This window comes from Pteropus alecto, unplaced genomic scaffold (assembly GCF_000325575.1).
Source record: "Pteropus alecto unplaced genomic scaffold, ASM32557v1 scaffold86, whole genome shotgun sequence".
Lineage (NCBI taxonomy): Eukaryota > Metazoa > Chordata > Mammalia > Chiroptera > Pteropodidae > Pteropus > Pteropus alecto.
In genome coordinates, this window is record NW_006442109.1 from 26,866,785 (window position 1) to 26,887,457 (window position 20,673).

General features: G+C 40.0%; 1 protein-coding gene and 3 pseudogenes across 1 annotated transcript in view; 1 reads left to right on the plus strand and 3 right to left on the minus strand.

Annotated features, from left to right (window-relative positions):
- The window catches only part of STARD9 (StAR related lipid transfer domain containing 9), a 101,230-nt gene extending 86,474 nt beyond the window's left edge, over positions 1-14,756 (minus strand). Inside the window, exons 1-3 of the mRNA XM_025038756.1 lie at positions 14,622-14,756; positions 9,849-9,918; positions 8,022-8,138 (exon numbers count right to left, since the gene is read on the minus strand). Of these exons, the coding sequence (XP_024894524.1) occupies positions 8,022-8,138; positions 9,849-9,918; positions 14,622-14,668 (234 nt within the window). The 5' untranslated portion in view covers positions 14,669-14,756. The remainder of the gene's footprint in view (positions 1-8,021; positions 8,139-9,848; positions 9,919-14,621) is intronic.
- LOC112469736 lies at positions 6,205-6,324 on the plus strand (annotated as a pseudogene).
- Positions 14,757-17,593: 2,837 nt separating the features above from the next.
- On the minus strand, positions 17,594-17,712 carry LOC112469666 (annotated as a pseudogene).
- Positions 17,713-17,923: 211 nt separating this feature from the next.
- Positions 17,924-18,815, minus strand: LOC102883171 (annotated as a pseudogene).
- Between the last annotated feature and the right edge of the window lie 1,858 nt (positions 18,816-20,673).

Sequence of the window (20,673 nt, forward strand, 5' to 3'; positions counted from 1 at the left end):
TGAACCCTTTGAGCACTGCATTTAGAAGGGGCCTTTTGTCGGTCAGCTGGATGGGCTCTTCCAGACAGAGGACCATTGAAATGGTGCTGAGAGGGTACTCGGACACAAGCTTACTGTGCAAGTATGCGGAGAGAATTTAGCATCTAGCGAGGCAGACCAAGTGGCTTCCTCTGGAGAGGCCTACTGTTATCAGTCTGCCTATGCATTACTGTGGTGGACATATATCTTTGGTTCAAAGGGCTGCTCTTCATTGTATATCTTTCAGTTTGGATGATTTTGCAAATCAATCTTTCCAAAGATTCTCAAAATAATCACTGCCATCATCATACTTCTCATCTTCAATCAATTAATTGACAATCCTTTTAAACTCCAGGACAAATCAAGTGTACAGAGAATACGGGGGAACTTCTCAGCATTGCAGATGCCAGCAAGAGAACTTCTGGGTAACATCAAGGACAATTGTCTCAGGCTTCTATATTTATTTATGTTTAGGCTGCCCCAGGTCTGCAACTAACTATCGAGCTTTGGGCATGCCTCCCCCTACAGATAACCTCTCTCTCCAGCCTAGATCTCAAGGACTCCAGATACTACCAGAAACTCCTGTTACCCTTAGCTCACATAGGAGAAAAAAAATCTAAACAAGCTTTTTCACTTTAAAAGATTTCTCTAGTTTCTGTTGTTCATTTTTATACATGCATCTAGCACCAGCAGCAAACAATAAATGTCAAGGATCTCTGTTTTTCATATTTTTATATAAATATGAAAGCTACTATTTAAAGATTCATAATCAAGTTTCTAGAGAGGGGAAAAATGAGTTAGATGAAGCCAAAAGAATGACCTTATTCCTTTAAAATCCAGCCCCTAGACATGCTTATAGAGCAAAGCAGCTGTGCTGCTGGCAGAGGGAGCATACTGAAATGAAATACTCATGGTAATCTCCCTTCCCCCACTCATGCTTGCAGAGCACCATCCAATTATTGCACAAAAAGGCTTTTTCTTATGAAAAACTTCTCTCCCTTCTACTTCTGTCTCCATCTTGGTTGAGAAGAAACAACACTAGTGATGGAATGTACATAACTCTGCAAATATTCATGAGAAAAGGCTTTGACACCCACATGCTCCCCAGCTCCCTTGCACATACATGCGTTAGGGAAAAGGGATGCACAGAGAAACTGATGGACTTGTGTGGTTCTCTAATTTAGGCAAATTGCAAGATTTGCAAAGACAGGCAGCAAGATTCAAGAAGGCAGAGTCCCAACTTGTCCTTCATCCACTAAACCATAAGTTGAATATTTAATCTAACAACTATTAATTGATCATTTAAAATGTGCAACACTGGAAACATAAACTTAGAGCTGTGTATGGTGCAGCATCCGAGAGCTTGGACTTTGGAGTCACACAGTCAGAGGTTTGAATGTTTGTTCCACAACTAGGTTGTGTGACCTTAAAGCAAGCTGTTCAACCTATCTGAGCCTGTTCCTATCCCTAAAACAAAGATAATAATATCTACTGTAAAAAGTAATATAATCCTAACAGAATCTTCTTCTCTGTGAACTCTCAAATTCCTTCTCACCTTAGTTTCTTCTTCGTGTCTCCCCTTTCTCTTGCTCTTCTCAAGTCTCTCCTCAGTTTCAGCAACTCTTCTGCTTCTCTACTCTTCCCCTAAAGCCTTTATTCACAGTGAGTTCAGGAAATACAAAAGAAGTGAGGCATAAAAGAAATAAAGCTTATACTCTTCCTTCTCTCCACTTCATCCTACTCACTTTCTGAGGCAGGAGATAACAGACTATTTGTCTTCATCTTATAATGGGTTGGGTCCCCAGACAGAAACATTGCTTCTAATTGCAGCCTGGTCACTTTATAATAGGCACTCAATGCTCTCCCATATTACTAGATGGCAATAGTGTAATTTCCTCATTTTGACCCAGTACAGAACCAGGGATAGGTCCAATCTAAAGAACAAGATCTTTCCTTAGGATTCTGCTAAGCAGCACATTTCCTGCTACACAGGAACTTCTGTGTTGCAGTTCATGGCCCTTGTCACTAGAATAAGCAACAGGCATTTCCCTGCGACATCAAGCACAATTCTGGACTGGCAAAAAAGGAAATATTCTATAACGTTATTTATAAATATTCTATAACGTTATTCTATAACAACAAGCACAAATCACACTGCTATAATTTCAGTTTTGTATTCTGTTATTTCTGTCTCCCTAGGCCTTCATCTTTAAAATAAATGTCATGAATAGTCCCTAGCATTTCTTCTAATATCAATGTTCTGGAATTCTAAAGTCAAACTATTTAGCTACCAAATACCAGGATTCAAAATTCTACATATGTTACTCTTCATGTCCTAAATACATACCATCCTCTATAATTTAATTTTAAATCCTCTGTTTTATCCTAATGGCAATGAAGACCAGCTGGTTCTAATACTCCATAAACTACTAAAATCATCATGTTCTGTGCTTGCAGAGATTTATTATCACCTCCTTATCTTCCCATCTCTGCACCAATAGTCCTTCATCAAACAATCCCCTGCAAAATACATACAATGAGTTGTGCTACACTGGTAGTGGCTTTCCTCTTGGTTCCTGCAGTTAGCCCTTTAATCATACTTTTGTAGGTGTGGGGGCGGGGAGTTTCCTCTGAAGCCTCTCCAAGTTCTTGACATCCTCAAGTTGAAGTCTGGAACTGGAGGAAATCTTTACCCAAGAATCTGAAACAAACACACACACACACACACACACACACAGTCTCTAGTGTCTCTCTCTCTCATCTTTGAGAGTAGACAACAGATATATTCTGTGTGCTGTTTGATATTCAGTGTATATGGAGACTAAATAAATACTAAAACAACAAGCACAAATCACACTGCTATAATTTCAGTTTTGTATTCAGTGGCTGTAAGGAGGTTGTAAGGAGGAAATGTTCTGCTCATGCACATGATTTTTTATCTGGAAAAGCTACAGTGTTTTAGGTATTTTGTTTTAACCAAATAACAGACCATTTTAAAATAAAGATTCCCAGGAGAATAGGAGCAATTGCTTTCCAGAGAGGGCTGGACTTGCTTTCTGTTGACTCAGTCTGCACTTGTTTTGACAGCCAATTACAGTCGTTGGTGGGTAAAGCTGAGCTAATGCTCCTCATGGAAAGTTTTACAAACACACAATCACCCAAACACAATACACTTGAGCAGGGGACGCCCACTCCAACAGATGTTCCTGATCAGGAAGTAGGGAGGGAAGTTAATTTTCCAAGTAGAGCATGCTGATCCACCAAAGGGATCATAACCAGATTCAAAGAAGAGGTTTTCAAATCTAGTTTCGCTCTCATAAAGAAGCACGGGCCTTGCTTCTCTCATAGTGATAGTGATAATCACAACAGAGACCCAAGCCACAGCACTCATGACCTCGCTTATTCAACTCCTGGTTGCCATCACTGGGCTGGGCACTTTACATAATTATTTCATTTCCTCCTCACAATAATTCCAGTTGAAGAAACAAGGACTCAGAGAGGTTAAGTAACTTGTCCAAAGTAAGCCAGCTAATAAGTGGCTGTGCCTGAATTCAAATCCAGGTCTGACTTCAGAGAAGATTAACTTTAATATCGATTCAAGCCAGATAAAATGTAGGCCAATTTTGAAGACAAGCCTTAGTAAGTCCAAATATTAACAAACTAAAAACACAATTTAGACCAATAACAACCAGCTTTAAAAATTGGAAGCAGATGACACCAGGGTCGTGGGGTAATGGAAGGTGGTCTGATCCTGTGTAGTCCCCATCCAATGTACTCTTTTCTTTATCCCTCTCCTTCCCCTTCGCTTTCTCCTTTTCCCTAATTTCCATCCCTTTTTTCCCTTATATCTCTTTTTTCCTTTTTACACTGTTGTGCAGTGAAGAATATGAAATCTGCATTCAAATGATCCTGTGTTCAAAGGTAAGACTCATTTTTGACTTTGGGCAGACCCGTGTAACCTCTCTAAGCCTAAATTTCCTCAACTATAAAAGAAAGATGACATCTACATTTTAGGCTGTTAAAGGGATCAAATCAGATAATATGTATAAAGAGATGACCAGATCACTAGTAGACTAAACGGGATTTTTTCTTTTAACTTTGAGAGTCAGCAAGACTTGGTGGAAATGGCATGCAATTTAGAGTTGGACAGTCTTGGATTTGAATCCCTGCTCCACCACTTACTGATCAAGTGACTTGGGCAGGTCTTGTAATTGTTCTGTGCCTCAGTTTCCTTTCCTACAAAATGGAGTGAATAACATAGATTTAATAGATTTTGGGAGACGATTAAAAGAAAGGATAAACATTTAGAATTTACCAACATTTAACAAATAAAGCTGCCTCTCAGTAGAACTTGGCAGTAACTAACCTGTTCTCTAGAGACCCATGTTTGTTGACACCTGATCTATTTACTCAAATGTGTCACCACGAAGGACTGGGAAGGGCTAGAGCACTAAGGAATTTTAATCTTGAACCTCTTTTGAGGCTGTAAAATATAAAGAAGGAGGTATAATGGTATAATGCAATGAAAAGACCACCATAGGAAGCACAGGTCTAGCCCCAGTTATGCATTAACTACCTGTATAACTCCCATATAAGTCACACTGTTGTATCTGGAACACGATGGGGTTGACGTAGATTAGTGGGCAGTGTCTGGAAACATTTTTTACTGTCACAACTGGGACTGCTACTGGCATCTAGTGGGTAAAGGCCAGGGATGCTACTAAACATCCTATAGTGCACAGGACAGACATTCACAACAAAGAATAACCCAAAGTATCAATAGTGCTGAGGTTCAGAAACCCCGGCCAAGATGACTAAGTTCCCTTTGAGCTCTCATATTCTAAGAGACTACAATGAGGCAGCAACAGCACCAAATAGGTGACGTTCTTTTCAACATCTATCAAGCAATGGCTTATAATGTTGCTCAAAATTCCTTTAAGGCCAATGGAGGAAAATCTCCTTCCATATTTGGATATTCTGAAATCAGTGCTATATTTCTGTGGGTGATGATAGTCCTTCCTTCACAACAGGAAGAGACCCAGAGATGAAGGGGGTACTATCCTCCAGGGACTTGGTTTCTCACTCTTTGCAGTTAGAATCAGTGCTTTCAAAGCCATGAAATTCCTTTTGGGCAAGAAGATGATTTAAATAAGTCTGAATCAAGGTCAGAATAAGATATGATACAACAACAGAGGTGAATCTCAACTACATCATGCTAAGTGAAAGAAGCCAGACTCAAAAGGCTACATACTGTTTTATTACATTTATATAGCATTCTGGAACAGATGAAACTGTAGAAACAGAAAGCAGAGCAGTAGTTTCCAGGAGTTGGGAGTAAGAATAGTTTGATTACATAGGAACATGAAGGGATTTGGAGCTGATGCACTGTTTTATATACTGATTGTCATGTAAGCTACACAATTGTGTTTATCAAAACACATAGAACTATACACTAAAAAGATAAATTTTACTGTATATAAATTATATTTTACTCAAGACTGACCCCTCTCCCTACACTCCCTAAATATGATCACAAATGAGAGAATAACTGTACTTTGTGGGAGGATGAACTGAATGACATCTAAATTCTTTCCTACACCAAGTCCTATGATTTTATGACAATCTGCCTCTCCTACTCCGGTGACCTCAGAGCCATAGTGATTAAAGTCTGTACTCCAGTTTCTGTGCTAAATTAATGAGTCCCTCTGACCAAATCATGTGGATATGAGTTCTACCACCATTCTGGGACCTCTGGCCCTACTCCGGCCTGCGACAAAGGCTCCTTTCCTTCTCTCTCCTATCCTGACTTCCCTTGGGACCAATGAGGGCCTCAGACAATTAATAAACAAACCAGAATCAACCTCAGGAGACACTGGTTTTATCTCTTTCCACAGGCTTCCTGTCAAATCCCATTTGATCTTTCTATTGAACTTCAAATTGTGCAACAGAAGAAGAATCATACTTATGAATTTCTCTCATCTATGGACTTCTAGGCTTCCACTAGATTATTTTCACTCCCTTAAGCTACATAAATGTAAAATGTGAGGCTCAAACCAAAATCATACTCAGGCTTGTTGCGATGGATGGATGGATGGATGATTGGATAAAGACATGTAATTTTGTTTTATTTACATGCACTTCCCAGCTTATTATCTATCAAATGTTACACAAAATAGTTCATTTTTCATCTATGGTCATGCTACTCTGAACAAGCCCGATCTCGTCTTGATCTCAGAAGCTAAGCAGGGTCGGGCCTGGTTAGTACTTAGATGGGAGACTATCTAGAAAGACCAGGTGCTGTAGATATAAAAAATTTAAAAATAAAAAAAAATAAAAGATTGTAAGCTAACAAAGTTCTTGCAATCTGTGAGGTCAACCAAGGGTTGCCTCACCTAAAAAAATTAAAAATAAAATAGTTCATTTTTCTTAGGTAAGGGACAGCCCCTGGTATGTTATTGCCAGAGAAGACTGAAATAGCCAGCAGTATGCCCACTTTCTACTAATAGACCACTGACTTCTACACCACAAATACAGTCCCAACTGTGAAGTGCTGTAGGAATCCCATCCTCTTATTTGAGAGTCAGTTTCTTTCCTTGCTCTTCTTGGAGGATCTCAATGGAACAATTACAAACACCAGTAACAAGATACCTCATACATGCTTGAGTGCTGGGGTAAAAATCAAAGAGCATAAGCAAGACTGAACCTGCCAGGGCCTTCATATTCCAAAGGACAGAGAAGACTTGGTAGAGGCCAGGTAATCCCCACACTGACTTTTTCTGCTGAGCACTTATAACAACAGCATTGTGACTACAAAGGTAGGATGTCCATTATCATAACAGAAAGGCCCCCTTGAGACAACAAATTCCACAGTGGTCTAGGGTCTTATTTCTACATGTTCTCCTCAGACAGGAACGATGGCAAAATTACACGTCCATGGTTTAGAACTATACAGTCATCTTCAGGAGTCTGCATCAGCAGAAAATCAGGACTGTCCAAGACACTCAACCTTGATAACATTATTCCTTTGGCACAATTGGAAAAAGTTTTACAAAAGACCAGAATACTTAGAAAACATACTTTGGCTTTCTATTCAAAGGTATATAGACTGACAGGCAATGGTTGTCTGTTATTCTTCCCAAAATATTTCTATTTCCAATGCCATTTCCTTAGGACTACTACTCCAGCAGTGTTTTCCTTTATATGAAATATGATGTTGATCCATGAAGGCCAAATAAAGGATTTTTCTATAAGGAAGGACTTTCACAGAGAGTACCTGCTGGCTGCTGTGGTGAGGACTATTGTCCATGGTCATAGAACTGAATGAGGCAAGGCTTGCTAGCCATCACAAGGACTGAATACATGGCCTTCAACAGCACAAACCAGAACAATGATACTGCTTCACAGAAACAGAGAGAAGTCCTATAGGCCCACCTGGCCATGCCTGCTCCCTCAGAAACTTGTGAGAGAGCTGGGCAGCACTACTAGACACAGGAAAGGTAACCAACAGCCTTAGCTAGCGAAGCTTTGGCTAATCCTCTAAAGCTTCATTGGATCAATAGAATTCATCTCTTATATACACTGCAGGCTGTTAGACTAGCTGTCTAGCCCTTTACACTCAGCCTAGAAGCACTAGCCTAAGGCTCAAAGAAGATACTAGCCTCTAGGATTCCTAGGTCCTTCTGTTGCACACAACACAGGCCAAGTACAAGATGAGTCCATTCATCTAACAGGAACAGAACACTATTTGAACTAACTTGCACCCACCTGAATCATGCTGAGGCCCAAGCCTAAATGGACACTAGCCAACTCCCATTCCCTGAGCAAATAGTCCTTCCTCTTTCTGCAACTGATACCTCTCACTACCACTTCTCAGATCAAACACCATTAGTTTTTGACCAAACTATCATAAGTAAGAAATAGTCAGGGCCCAGATTCCATGTTAATTTCCCAATAATTATACAGTTATGAAAAAACTGAGAAGAGTAAAAGAAAAATGATATTACCACATCCTGAGATGCATACTGGGGGTCCTCTGGGTTGACTGACCAGTAGCAATAATCAAAACCGAATGCCACAACCTTCTCCCGGGAGCTGCCAAAGCCATCTGATCGACTGTCCACCTAAAATCAAACACAGGATCCAATGTCTTCTCTATTATAATATCAGAATCTGGTTAGTGCACTTGATTCCTCTCTGCTGTAGTTAGAGAGATCTAGACTGGTCATGAGAATCTTTATGATATCTATTTGAAAAAGGAAAAAAGTAACCTCTGTCCTCATCTTGTTAGGTACAGTGAAGTCCCAGAGAATTAAATATCTATCATACTATCATATATCTGCCTATATATGAACCAAACATATGAGGTATAGGACAGCTTGGGAGAGAAAACCTTTCCTCTCTGGGTATCTTCTTATCACTATCATTTCTTCGCTAAGTATTTTTGGAGAAGATATATAAATACATGAATAATTCAGTCCCTGGGCCTGTCAGGCTCTAGCAACCTAGGGTTTTCATGGAGGTCCCTGGGTATCTATCCCCAATGAATCAGAAAGTATGTTGGACAGCAGAGCTAGGACCAATCCAACTGTCCAAGGTAGATGAGAGAAGAGCCAGAGCTTGGAATTGCAGTGACCTCCAGGTATTCTACTGGGGAGAATGGCATTATTTACAGAACTGTCTGTCTTACTAAATTAAAATTTAGACTCTGGACAGGGAGAAACAATCCCTAGCATTAGGCACCATAAACTACAACAGAAGAATGAGGCTGTCAGAATGACTAAGAGATTCTTAGTGGATAACTGACTTCAGGGAAGTAAGCAGCCAACAAGTGTGCAGGGGGCAGATTAAAGTTTGATGTTGGCCACGGTTTAGTCTTAAGCAAAAATGAGTTCTCAAAACAAAGCAGCTGAAGTGATTAGGCAATAGAGATATAAATAAGAGACAGCAGAGACTAAAAAGACTTTTGTCCCCAGGGAGCTCCTGTTGAAAGTTTGGCACATCCTGTTCTCTTTTAGCAGAGCTACCAACAAAAGGAAACAGATCACATCATAGGAGCAACATGGGAGTGGGCATGGCTGGGAGGCCTGGGATCCAGATAACCCTCACTCCAGCAATTCAGCTTCCTCAGCTCTCAGGAATGCTGAGTACCACCTGCAAGCTGACTATAGCAGCAGTCACATGACCAGCTTCCCTGTTTCCTTCCACGCTCCAAGAACCAGAAAAGAAGAAGCCCTTCCACTTCCGTTAGCCTGGTAAGGAAGAAATAGGATGGAAGAAATCAGCCTTAGGAGGGGGTGAGGTATAGGAGAGGAAGTTCCCAGAGTTTGTCCAGTCATCATATCTGTGAAAGAGAATTTGTAGCAAGACTCAGAGGAGTGATGGACTCCCTTCTGGGATCTGAAGCTTCTTACTTGGTCCTCACTACAACCAAAATCTTGCATTAGCAGATGCACATTCAAATCCCCAGAAATGCCTCTAGACTAAGTGATACCAAATGAGAGGCTTAGGTAAAGTCTAACTGGTGGTCGGATTAGTGAAGTATACATGTGGATTGCCCCTAACATGATTTAAGCTAGCCATGACCCCCCATAACATCACTGTGTTTACTTTCAAAGCAGCTACTGACCAGTTTTCAAAACAGCTGTACACTATTTGATAGAACCTAAAGCTGCAGGTATCACCCTTTCCTGCTTTAATTCTATATTTGCTTTGTGGGGGTCTTCCAGTCCCCCTCTCTAAACATGTTCACGCCCACAACTGCACTCCCAGAAGCCCCTCTAATAATACTAGACCCTCAGTGGAGAGGAAAAGGAAAACAATTTCAAGCTTACCTTTAAATTCCTGATTTTTGCCACTTTGCCATCAACTTCCACAATAATTCTTCCTCCTTCTTTCATCTCCCTAGAAACAAGACCCAAATCCATATGAGAAGAAACCTTACCTTTTTCTCTTAATTAAGAAAAGAGAAGCTGAAACTAGTGCTATTGGGACAATACATTTCCCTACTGCTATCTCTATAACTGGGGTGTCTGTCTCCATAAATGGCTGTAAGCATTACAGCAATCAGTCCCCTAGTTGGCATGTGCTTCTCTGGACTGTTAGAATTTGGCTCTAGAACAGCTAAGTGTCACATTATTGAGCACTCTCTATATGCTAACCACTATATTAGGTACAGTACATATTGTACTTCATCTTATACAATCCTCCTAACACCTTTCTGACATAGTTTCCTAACATATCTTTATTTTTACAAATGGAAGACTAAAACTGAGAAAAATTATATAACTTGTTCAAGGTCACACAGCTAGCAGTGATAGAGCTGGATTTAAACCCAGATTTATCTGACCCCAAAGCCCTATATCTTAGAAATCAGGCTTGGAAACCCTGGAGAGGATCCTTGGCTCAACACACAATATGGCATCACCTCCCATTTTCTCTGGGCACAGATAGTAATGAGTTCTCTCTGTTGAGATCCTGAGAACGTATTTCCCAAATTCTTTTCTTTTATCGGAATGAGAGCCAAGATCCTTAAGAATCTTCCTATGTTGCAAGGTATGTAACAAAACTGTTAACAACTAACCAACCCCTAAATCAAAGTGGCCCACATACATGAAGCCTAAAATAAATGGAATATATTCCACTCTAGGTATAAAATCCTTTCTCATATCATAAAGAGCTTTAGCTAAAGTGCTCACAGAAAAAATGTTAACAGATGAGAAATTCATTAGCACTTCCCCGACTACAAGGAAAGTCATCAACTAAACTAAATTAAATTACTCCTAGCTTGGTATTCGAAAGTTGAGAAAATACATTGTCTCATTTTATCCTTCCTAGTAGTTCCCAGGATGTGACCTTGAGGACTAGAGGAAGTGGTGAGGGTGGGGTTGAGTGGGGGATGGGGGTGTCTTTAGATTTAAGATTATTTTTCTAAACCTGTCAGTGAGTCTGAAATAAAGCCCTAGATAGAATTTTTCTAATTTCCCTCTCCCAGTAATGACACTTCTGTTATTTAAATTTCCTCAATATACTTGGATGGAAGACCACCTAGGAAGACTAGGTGTTGTAGGCATAAAATATAAAAAAAATAAGGGATTGTAAACTGACAAGGTCCTTGCAATCTGTGAGGTCAACCAAGGGTTGCCTCGCCTAAAATAATAAAATATAAAAAAAATAAGGGATTGTAAACTGACAAGGTCCTTGCAATCTGTGAGATCAACCAAGGGTTGCCCCGCCTAAAATAATAATAATTATAATTATAATTAATTTATTTAATAAAAATAATAATAAATTTCCTCAAGGCTTTGAGGCTTTCTTTTGTATTTCATACAAGATAGTATTAGACAGCAGAGATATTCTTCGTCTCCCAGTATCATTAACTCCCCCCTCCGCCTCCCCCGCTAGCCCTCAGCAGTCCTAAAGAAAATCTTTCATCTTTGGTGTTAACATTTTACAAGATATTTTTTTCTTTCTGAATTTTAAAGTAGGTTTTATTATCCCTCCACCCACTTTAAAAATAACATACAGATTATATATAGTAAGTTTGGACAATAAAGAAAAAAAATTATGCTATAACTTTTCCAAATCTATTACCTAATTTTAAGTTTGCCTTTTCTTGAGGATTCATCTAGTACTCTTTGGCTTAGAGAAGCCAAAAAAAAAAAAAAAGTGTCCTGAACTTTACCTCTTGATAGAAAGATATAACACTATAGGAGGGTGAGATCCTGCTCCTCCCTTTGCCATTGGTAAACTAGTGGTTCCAAAATATCCTAAAACAAAATAACAGTGAACTAAAGTATAGCAGAATAAAAAATGTACCAATCTCAATTGGAGAGCTGACCGCACAGAGCTCAATGAAAGTCTACTAAGAAGAAGCCTGACACATGGAAGAGTGGAGCTACTACCACTCGCCTCCGGGTCCTGAATTCTACCAACAGACATTCATTCCTTAGGGTTAAAGGTTTTGCACAGGAATAAATCTTCAGTTACACGTTTACTCCCAGGACAGTATTTCTCAAAGTGTAGTCCACAGGCCACCTTCATCAGAATTACAGGGAATGGTGGGGCTAGTTACTTCAAATTCTTGTTAACAAGTTGCAGTATACGAGCTCTCCAGGTGGACTGTATGTATTCTATAATTTGAGAAGCTTTCTCCTAGAGGGGGAAATAACCAAGCCATTACCAGTTATCTATTCATTTGTTAAACTTTTTAAAAGAGACAGCTTAATATAAGGAGGGATAAAAATAGTTGTTAAAAATTATATAGCTAAAACTTTACTGAACACTTAAAATGAGCCAGGGGCTCTAAGTATTTTAAATGTATTCTTTCATTTAGTCTTTAAAAAATACAAAACAAAACAAAAAAAACACTGAATAGTTATTCTATTTTACAGATTTTTTCAAAGCACAGAAAAGGAATATAGTGTATGAAAAATAACTTTTGACAGGGCAGTGGAGAGTGTTCCAGGACCTACAGTATTAGCAGAAGAGAACATGTTCTCTCAATGATGAATGATTTTGGATAGACAAGGAGCAGCACCTGATAATGAGATAGACTTTGACTATGGAAATCAACTATGAAGTAGAGGGGAGGGTGTCAAAATCATTTCTCATATTACCATTTTACTGATGGATGATCAGTTCTAGTCCTACTGAGAAAGAAGTGCAACTTTTCTGTAACCTCAGAAAGGAACAGCTTAGTCTGGTAAATCGAATCTTGGTTCTACCTATGTTTAGACCTTAAACAAGGCTATTTTCTCACCTGGGAAAACAGAAAAATGTAAGCTTAGACCAGATGCTAAGATTTTGTCCCAAGTACAGCATCAATCAGATCCAACGACTTTGTGAACTGAGCCTGTGCCAACGACTTAATTGAAGGTTTGAATAAAATATATAATCAGCAGATACCTTACACTGAGATGAGCGAAGATGCTGAGACTTAACCCACATCTTTGCAGGATTCTGTGAGAAGAGGGGAGTGATCTCAACTTCTTAACTGGGGTCACACTGGGTTTCTCTGTGTCTTCCTGAATCTATGCTCCTGAATCTTCAGCCTGCACACCTGGATATCTGCAGTCTTGGCATTCTGTTTGCTGCTCAAGACTCTTAATCTGAGCTAAAAGTAAATAAGCTTTGTGCCCTTCTTTCCCATTCTTTTTTGTTTAATGAGATGTTTTTCTCTACTGTGGCTGCAAATAATTCAACTTCAACAGAATTTTCTTATTCTAATCCTTGGTTTTATAAATTCCTAGCTCCCAAGAAACTGAGAAGTGGTCACCGTTATCCCAAGAACCCTTAAAAGAAGTTTTGCAAAATGACAATCTCCAGAGGCTACCTCAGCATAGCAGCTGCACCTATGAAAAAACCCCCAACCCTGAGCCACATCTAGTAATGCAGAAGCCAGAGTTCATAAGCCATTTACCAATCTAAACACAGCAGTCTAGGCACATGCTTCTTTCCTTCTTTCTTCATTGTCCCTCTTTTGCCTTTTTCCTACTTTCTTTCCTGTTTTTGTTTCTTTCTCCTATCTCATTTCTCTCCTCATTATTCTGTCAATTGCATGACTTTTTCAAAGCCACATAACATCAAATTTTATTATGAGAGGCAATGCCTTTTTTGACCCTTCTGCTCAATTTTCAAGCCTCTTATGTCCTGGAAAAATTTAATTTCCCAAATAATTCCAATATGTGCAACTGGTCCCAAACCACACTCTCCACGGCTTTATCGCCTATCACTCACCTCCCTGCTCAACATACTCTCTCCCCAAACCACCAAAACTTATCTAACAGCCTAAGTCCTTTTCTGTGTTTTACTTCACAGCGCTTTTTACACCTTCTCCACCTGTCACAAAATCTAACAGATCTTTTAAAAACAGTTCAAACACTAACTCTCCTGTGAAGCCTTCCCTGACTTTCTAAGCCTTTGAGTGGAAAATCAGTGAAAAGACGACGAAAAACGTGTCTGGACAATGGATACCTCAAGAGCTGAGAGGTGCAGAATCAGATTCGCTCATGAGGAAGTGGACACTGACAATGTTGAGGAAAAGGGTTAAAATAACTTCCCCTACTTCACAGTTCTGCTGTCGAACATAGAATAAAGCCAAGATCTCGCTGGGCCTGTTTCCCTCTAATGCCTTCCAATTTGCCTTTCCCCACATCTTGACAGAGAAACCCATGTGTGCCCACAATTCTGCCTCAGTCCTCACAGGTACTCCAGAGCCACCAAGAAGAGAGAGGAGACTGACAATTCCTCTCCCCGCGTAAAGATACCTTCCTATACCTCCTCAACGTACCGAGTGAGAAAGACCCAACTCGTGCATCAAGTCTTGAGCTGCGGTCCCCTAAAACTCCTGCTGACAGGACTCTGAAGACGCGGGCACAGGGCAGCCAACCCCAGAGGACATCCAGGAACCGCTATCCCTCCGGGCACCACGCGAAATCTCGACCGAGGCCTCGACCTACCCGGCCTTTATGGTTTCCGGACCCTGACCAGCTGGGCCACTTGTTGTCTGATTTCCGCACGCCGGAATCCCTTGTGGGGCAGGCGGGGATCTTACCCTCCTCTCAGCTCACTTGACGCCTCAGGCGCCCCCTCTTGCCCAGACTCACCTTTTGCTGAGGGGCCGGACCCTCACCGCCACCCGCACGTTCGCCATCCCTCGGCCTCGGCCCAAGCCCGGCGGGTCCGCCCAGCCGCAGTATCACCAGCCCCAGCCACAAGCTTGGCGCAAGCCGCAGCCCAGCCCCTCCCGCCCCACGCGCCTCTCGTGATGGCCCCGCCCATGCGCGAAAAAAACCGCCCCTGCGCGCCCTGGCCCCGGCCGGGGCGGTGCCTGCTGAAACTCAGCCAATCCTGAGCCCGAAGGGCGGGAGGACGCCTGTTCTGCCCCGCCCCGCCCCGCCCCGCCCGGCTCCTCCCGAGATGGCCTCGCCCAAACGCGCGGCGTAGGCAGGCGATGCCTGTTTAGCCTCCACCAATCCTGAGTCCCGGGGGCGGTGGAGGGCAGAGCCCCGCCTTGTCCGGCGGGTGCGGTCGGGACCCTTCTGCGAGGTAGCTTTTGTTCTCAGACTGGCTGACAGCACTTGTAGAGTCGAGTAAATCCGTTAAACTTTGGTCAATAACAGACAGTTTACAAAGTAATGTGCTCGATATTTTTATTTGCTGCGTTGGCCTGAGCTGTCAATTTTGTGGTTAAGTTATAGGGCCAGAAATGAAATGGGGAACATTGCTGTTTTTGCAGTTCCCAGCAAAGAGTAGTGTCATTCTTTGCAGAGGCATTTGGAGTGTAAAGGAGTTTAGAGTGTTCACTAGAGAGTTCTCGATTGTGCTGGAACCTCATGGCCACCCTGGCAGTGTTTTGGTGACGGAGGGAATGCTTTTGGTCAGAATTGGTTCATTAATTCGTCCAAAAAATAACCGTTGAGTACTTACCAAGTGCTTTTCTAAAGCGTTGAGGATACAGCAGTCTCTGCCTTGTGGAAATAGAAATCTCCAGGGAAGAGAAAAGAGACAATAAATATATAAATGTATACTATGTCGAACGGTGCTCAGCGCAATTTTTTAAAGCAGAGTAAGAAGATACGGTAATGGTCTCTGTATGTACGGGGAAAGATGCTATTTTATATAGGATCTTTAGGAAAGACCTCACTGAGAAGGTGGCACTTGACTAGAGTCAAGAAAGTGAGGGAGGGGACCATGCAGGCGTTCATTTATTTAACAATATTTCCTAAGTAAGTGCCTATTATGACAGGCTTTGTTCTAAGCACAGGGACAAAGATTTGAGTTTGAGTTAAACAGGCAATCTCTGACCTCATGGAGCTTGGCAAGAGAGACTGACAGCAAATAAAATGATTTAAGTAAATATATCAGATTAGCTAAGGAGAAAAGATAAAGCAGGAAAGGAGATGGGAAGTGAGTAGAGAGGGTGTTGAAATTTTAAATGAAATGGCCAGGAAAGGTCTCACTGAGAATGTGACACTTGAGAAAAATCTGAAGGATGTAAAAGAGTCATGCTATTATCTGGAAAAAGGACAACTCCAGACACAGGGAACAGACCATTGTAAAAGAAATAGCCTGGAATATTAGAGGAACAGCAAGAAAGCCAGCAGGGGTACAGCGAAGTGACAGAAGGAAAGAGTTATAGAGAGGTAGAATTGAGACTATGATATAGTCTTTGGATTTTATTCTAGGTGAGCTGGAAAACTATTGGAAAGTATTAAGGAGAAGAATAAAATGATACAATTTATATTTTTAGAAGATTACTCTGGCTGCTGTTCTGAGACTAGTCTTATGAGTGGGGAAGGATGTAAACCAGAGACCAGTCAGGAGGCTATTTTAGTACTCCAGTAGTAGTAATAGAGGCAATGAGCCATAGCAGGCATCTTCTGATAGCAGTTTACTTATCCAGTCTCCTCTCTCTCATCTATTTGAAAGTACCCTTCCCTAGAGTAAAGTATTGAGATAGCTGGTTTATAATTCAGGTTCACCTGGAAACCTATTTTTCTGAATGGCTTTCTACTCACTGTGCTTTGCAGTGAAAATAATTACTGTATTAGGGAAAACAGTATGGAGGTTCTCAAAAACTAAAACTACCTTATGATCCAGCAATTCCATTTCTAGGTATTTATCTGAAGGAAATAAAATCGCTATCTTGAAAATACATCTGCACCCCCATGTTCGTTGCAGCATTATTCACAATTAGCCAAGATATGGAAACATGAAAACAAACTGTGTAAGAAACAGGGATGAAGACCATATATATATTTCTTATCATTAATCACGGTATCATAGGGTTGCAAAGAATGATACTCTAATTTTATCATTATTTATGAATTGAAATACTTCTCTAAAGAACTTTTTCTCATCAATTATTTGATTACCCTGAGGTTCAGTACACATACAAATGCTTGATGATTTCAAGTATCAGTTTTCAAAATAAGTTAGTTCCTTAGAACTTTCCAAAGGTGGTTAATGAGTTGTTGTTTTTAATATTTTTATAAACTCATGGATTTATGCATACATTTGGCTCTCCAAATCTGCTGGTTCCATATCCACGGAGTCAACTACCCACAGATTGAAAATTTTTACAAAGGTATGTTGTTGCTGGCATATGTACTATGTAGTTAGGCCTACAATAGTTGTGTCTGTAGTGAACATGTACAGACTTTTTTTTCTTGTCATTAGTCTCTAAACAATACAGTATAAACTATTTACATAGCATTTACATTGTATTAGGTATAAGTAATCTAGAGATTATTTAAAGTATACAGAGGATGTGAGGGAGGATGTGCGTAGCTTATATGCAAATTCTATGCCATTTTATATAAAGGACTTGAGCATCCTCCGATTTTGATATCCACAGGGGTCCTGGAACCAATCCCTCACAAACACTGAAGGACAACTTTGATTTGCTTCAATACATTGTAATTACTATTTTTTTTTTCACATACGGAAGCATTTATTTGAGGTTTATTTTTATTTTTTTATTTTTTTAGGCGAGGCAACCCTTGGTCGACCTCACAGATTGCAAGGGCCTTGTCAGCTTTCAACCCCTTATTTATTTTTTATTTTTTATTTTTTGCACCTACAGCACCTGGTCTTTCTAAGTGGTCTCCCATCCAAGTACTAACCAGGCCCGACCCTGCTTAGCTTCCGAGATCAGACAGGATCAGGCTTGTTCAGGGAGGGATGGCCGAAGATGCATTTATTTGAGGTTTAAATCATACAAAGAAAATTTGTATAAACACAAATCCACAAGTCATAAAAGCAAAAAATAAAGTTAGAACAAAAACTAATTGGTGGCTATGTACAGTTAGACACAGTTGTGTCTTGTACACTAGGAAATCTTACAAAACAGTCATTTTAGATCAACAAAATACCAGTTTTCAGTGTTGTCCTGCAAGATGGGTTTCTATAGCAATCTCCTCCGGTTTCCTCCAATGTCCTCCTTTAGTATGGCTGGTAATTGTTTTGGTGATTGCCACCCCCTGGAGGTGCCTTGCATAAGTGCTCTGTTAGCCTGGGCCACAACACTGGTACCACCTTCTCCCTCAGCTGCAGCACCTTTTTCTCCTTTTTTGTCGTTACTATTGCTGCCTATCCACCTCTTTTGGTTGTGCAACTTTGATTTCACACTTCCTAGAACCAATTTGATACTATCTGCTTTCTAAAAATTTCTCTACTGGTTCTTCCTCTGTATATGTGGTAAGGCAAAATCTTCTTCTTTCATTTGTATTTGTATCCATAGGAAGTTCAATATTTTCAATCACTCTGAAGTCTCGGAAATATTCTTTAATTTGTTTTCAGAAGTATTTGGGTTCAATCTGTCTTGGGGGTTCCTTCCCTCTTAAAATTTTAGCCTTTTGGGGGTCTATCAATTTGCCATCTAGCTCATGTTCTTTCAGTTCCAAAACCTTATCAACACTAGCAGCATCGTGAAAAGCACAAATTTGAATCCTCTTGATCTTTCAGTGATTGGATCTATTTTAATTGTTCAGTCTACAACTTCACCATATCGAGACAGATATTTCAGTCAACTCTTTCCAGCTCAAGCCTCCAATAAACATTTACCTTAATCCTGCTGATTCTTGCTGGCATTAATTTTGGATCCCACTGCAAATTCCTCTGTGTTGCTGTACTCATCTTATCCTCCCTGGTGCTGGAGTTATTGGCGGAGGGAAGCCGACAGGCACATGAGTTTTGTCGGAAGCGACAGCAGAGCATTGTATGGCACTGGATTTAAGATGGTGGTGGAAGAGCATTAGTATTCTTATTGACAGCCAAACCATTCCAACTTTGCCCATTGACTTTTGACTCAGCTCCAGTAATCTTTGATATCTTTCTTTGTTTCTGACATGTCAAGAAGTTCCAGGATTATCTTGAACATTTCTCACCCCAAATGTGCCATCAGCCATTTCTTCAAGGATTTCTGGTTCCTTATAGTATGAAATGCTTTTTAGAAATGCTAATCTTGGTGCTCATTGCTTTTGGGTTGGTCACTGATTGTAGACCCTCCCCCCCACACACACTTTTTGTTAAATTTAGACACTTTCAATTCAAATTCAGGACCACAGTTTTTACTTAGCCTCATTGAAATCTTTCATCTGTGCATACCGTCTCCCATAACATATACTGCTACCTTAACTACTCTGACATAATTACTCATTTGCTTTATCCCACAGTACACTCACAGTCTCAGAATAATAATATGAATACTAACAACAATAATAAGAGTTCTGAAAACAGCAAGTTTTGGGGAGAGTGGGGCACTGTGTTGTTCATAGGGAATGTTCCACTAGGAATAGTCAGTCAAAGTTATTGACTTTTAAAGTCACTTGAAATAATTCCTCTCAGTTTTATTAGGCCACCAGTTTGATATACAGTAATTTCTTTCATTTTACTTTCAATTTTAGGAATCCTTTATTTTGTTTTATAATTATATATTTACATAGTTCCAAAGATCTATTTAAAAGTCCAGCTTCTACCCCGTTTCACTCAGTTGCCTCTCTCCCACTATAGGTAACAACGCTTTTTAGTTTTATATATATTCACCCCTACCCCTTTCTTACATAAGCAGTAACATATCATACACACTTGTCTGGCTTTGTTTTTTAACTTTACAGTAAATCCTGGTGTTCACTCTATGTCAGTATACAGAGATATTCTTCATTCTTTTTTTGCAACTGCATAGTGCTCTACTATGTGCTATTATATTTTATTATATGTTATAAAATATATTATCAGTCACTTGCTAATGGCACATTTGGTCGTTTTCTGTCTTTCGCTATCACAAATATTCCTGCTATGAATAGCCATGTGCATATATCTTTTCTCTTTTATTTGCTGATATAGCTCGGCAATAGTTTCCTAGAAGTGGAATTGCTGAGTCAAAAAAGCGAATCCTTATGAAATTAAGCTAAATATTCTCCAATTCTCCCTTGTAGTGGCCATATGATTGACTTTTGCATTGCCATCAGCAATAATAAGCATGCTAGTTTCTTTACAGCCTCATGAAGAGCATTGACAAACTTTTGCATTTATACCAGATAGGTGAAAAATGGCAATTCAGAAGTTTTAGTCTGCATTTCTCTTGTTATAAATGAAGTTTTGCTGTTCTGTATTTTAACCAAGCTAGCTTTCTTCCTCTTGAATCCTTAGAACTTTACCATGATCCACATGATAAAATTTCAGGGGATCCAGAAAGGCCTCTTTAACTAAGTTCCACTATATCCATTTCATTTTTTAATCTTTTATTTTTGGAATTTAGTGCCTGAAGAAATAAAAGGAGTAGCTTAGAAAGGAAATTTATAGTTCTCAAAGTCATCTTTGCAACTTTGGTTATATCTAATAAAAGCAATGACTTTCACTTATTATTATGTACTAGGAACTGATTGTTTTTCATATATTAGCTCATTTTATCTTCCCAAGAATCCATGAAGTAGGTACTGTTATCTTCATTTTAGAGGAAATTGAGGCCGATATTAAATAAGTTAGAAAGAATACATAGCTAGCAAGTGGTGGAATCTGGATTCAAAACCAACCAGGTCCAATTGTCTTTGCTATTACTCTCCATACTGTGGTAGCTAAAGATAAGCCCTGTCTCTAAGTCTCCTAAATTTGGTGGGGTGGGGTGGGGTGGAGGGTGGAAATAGAGAGAGAAAT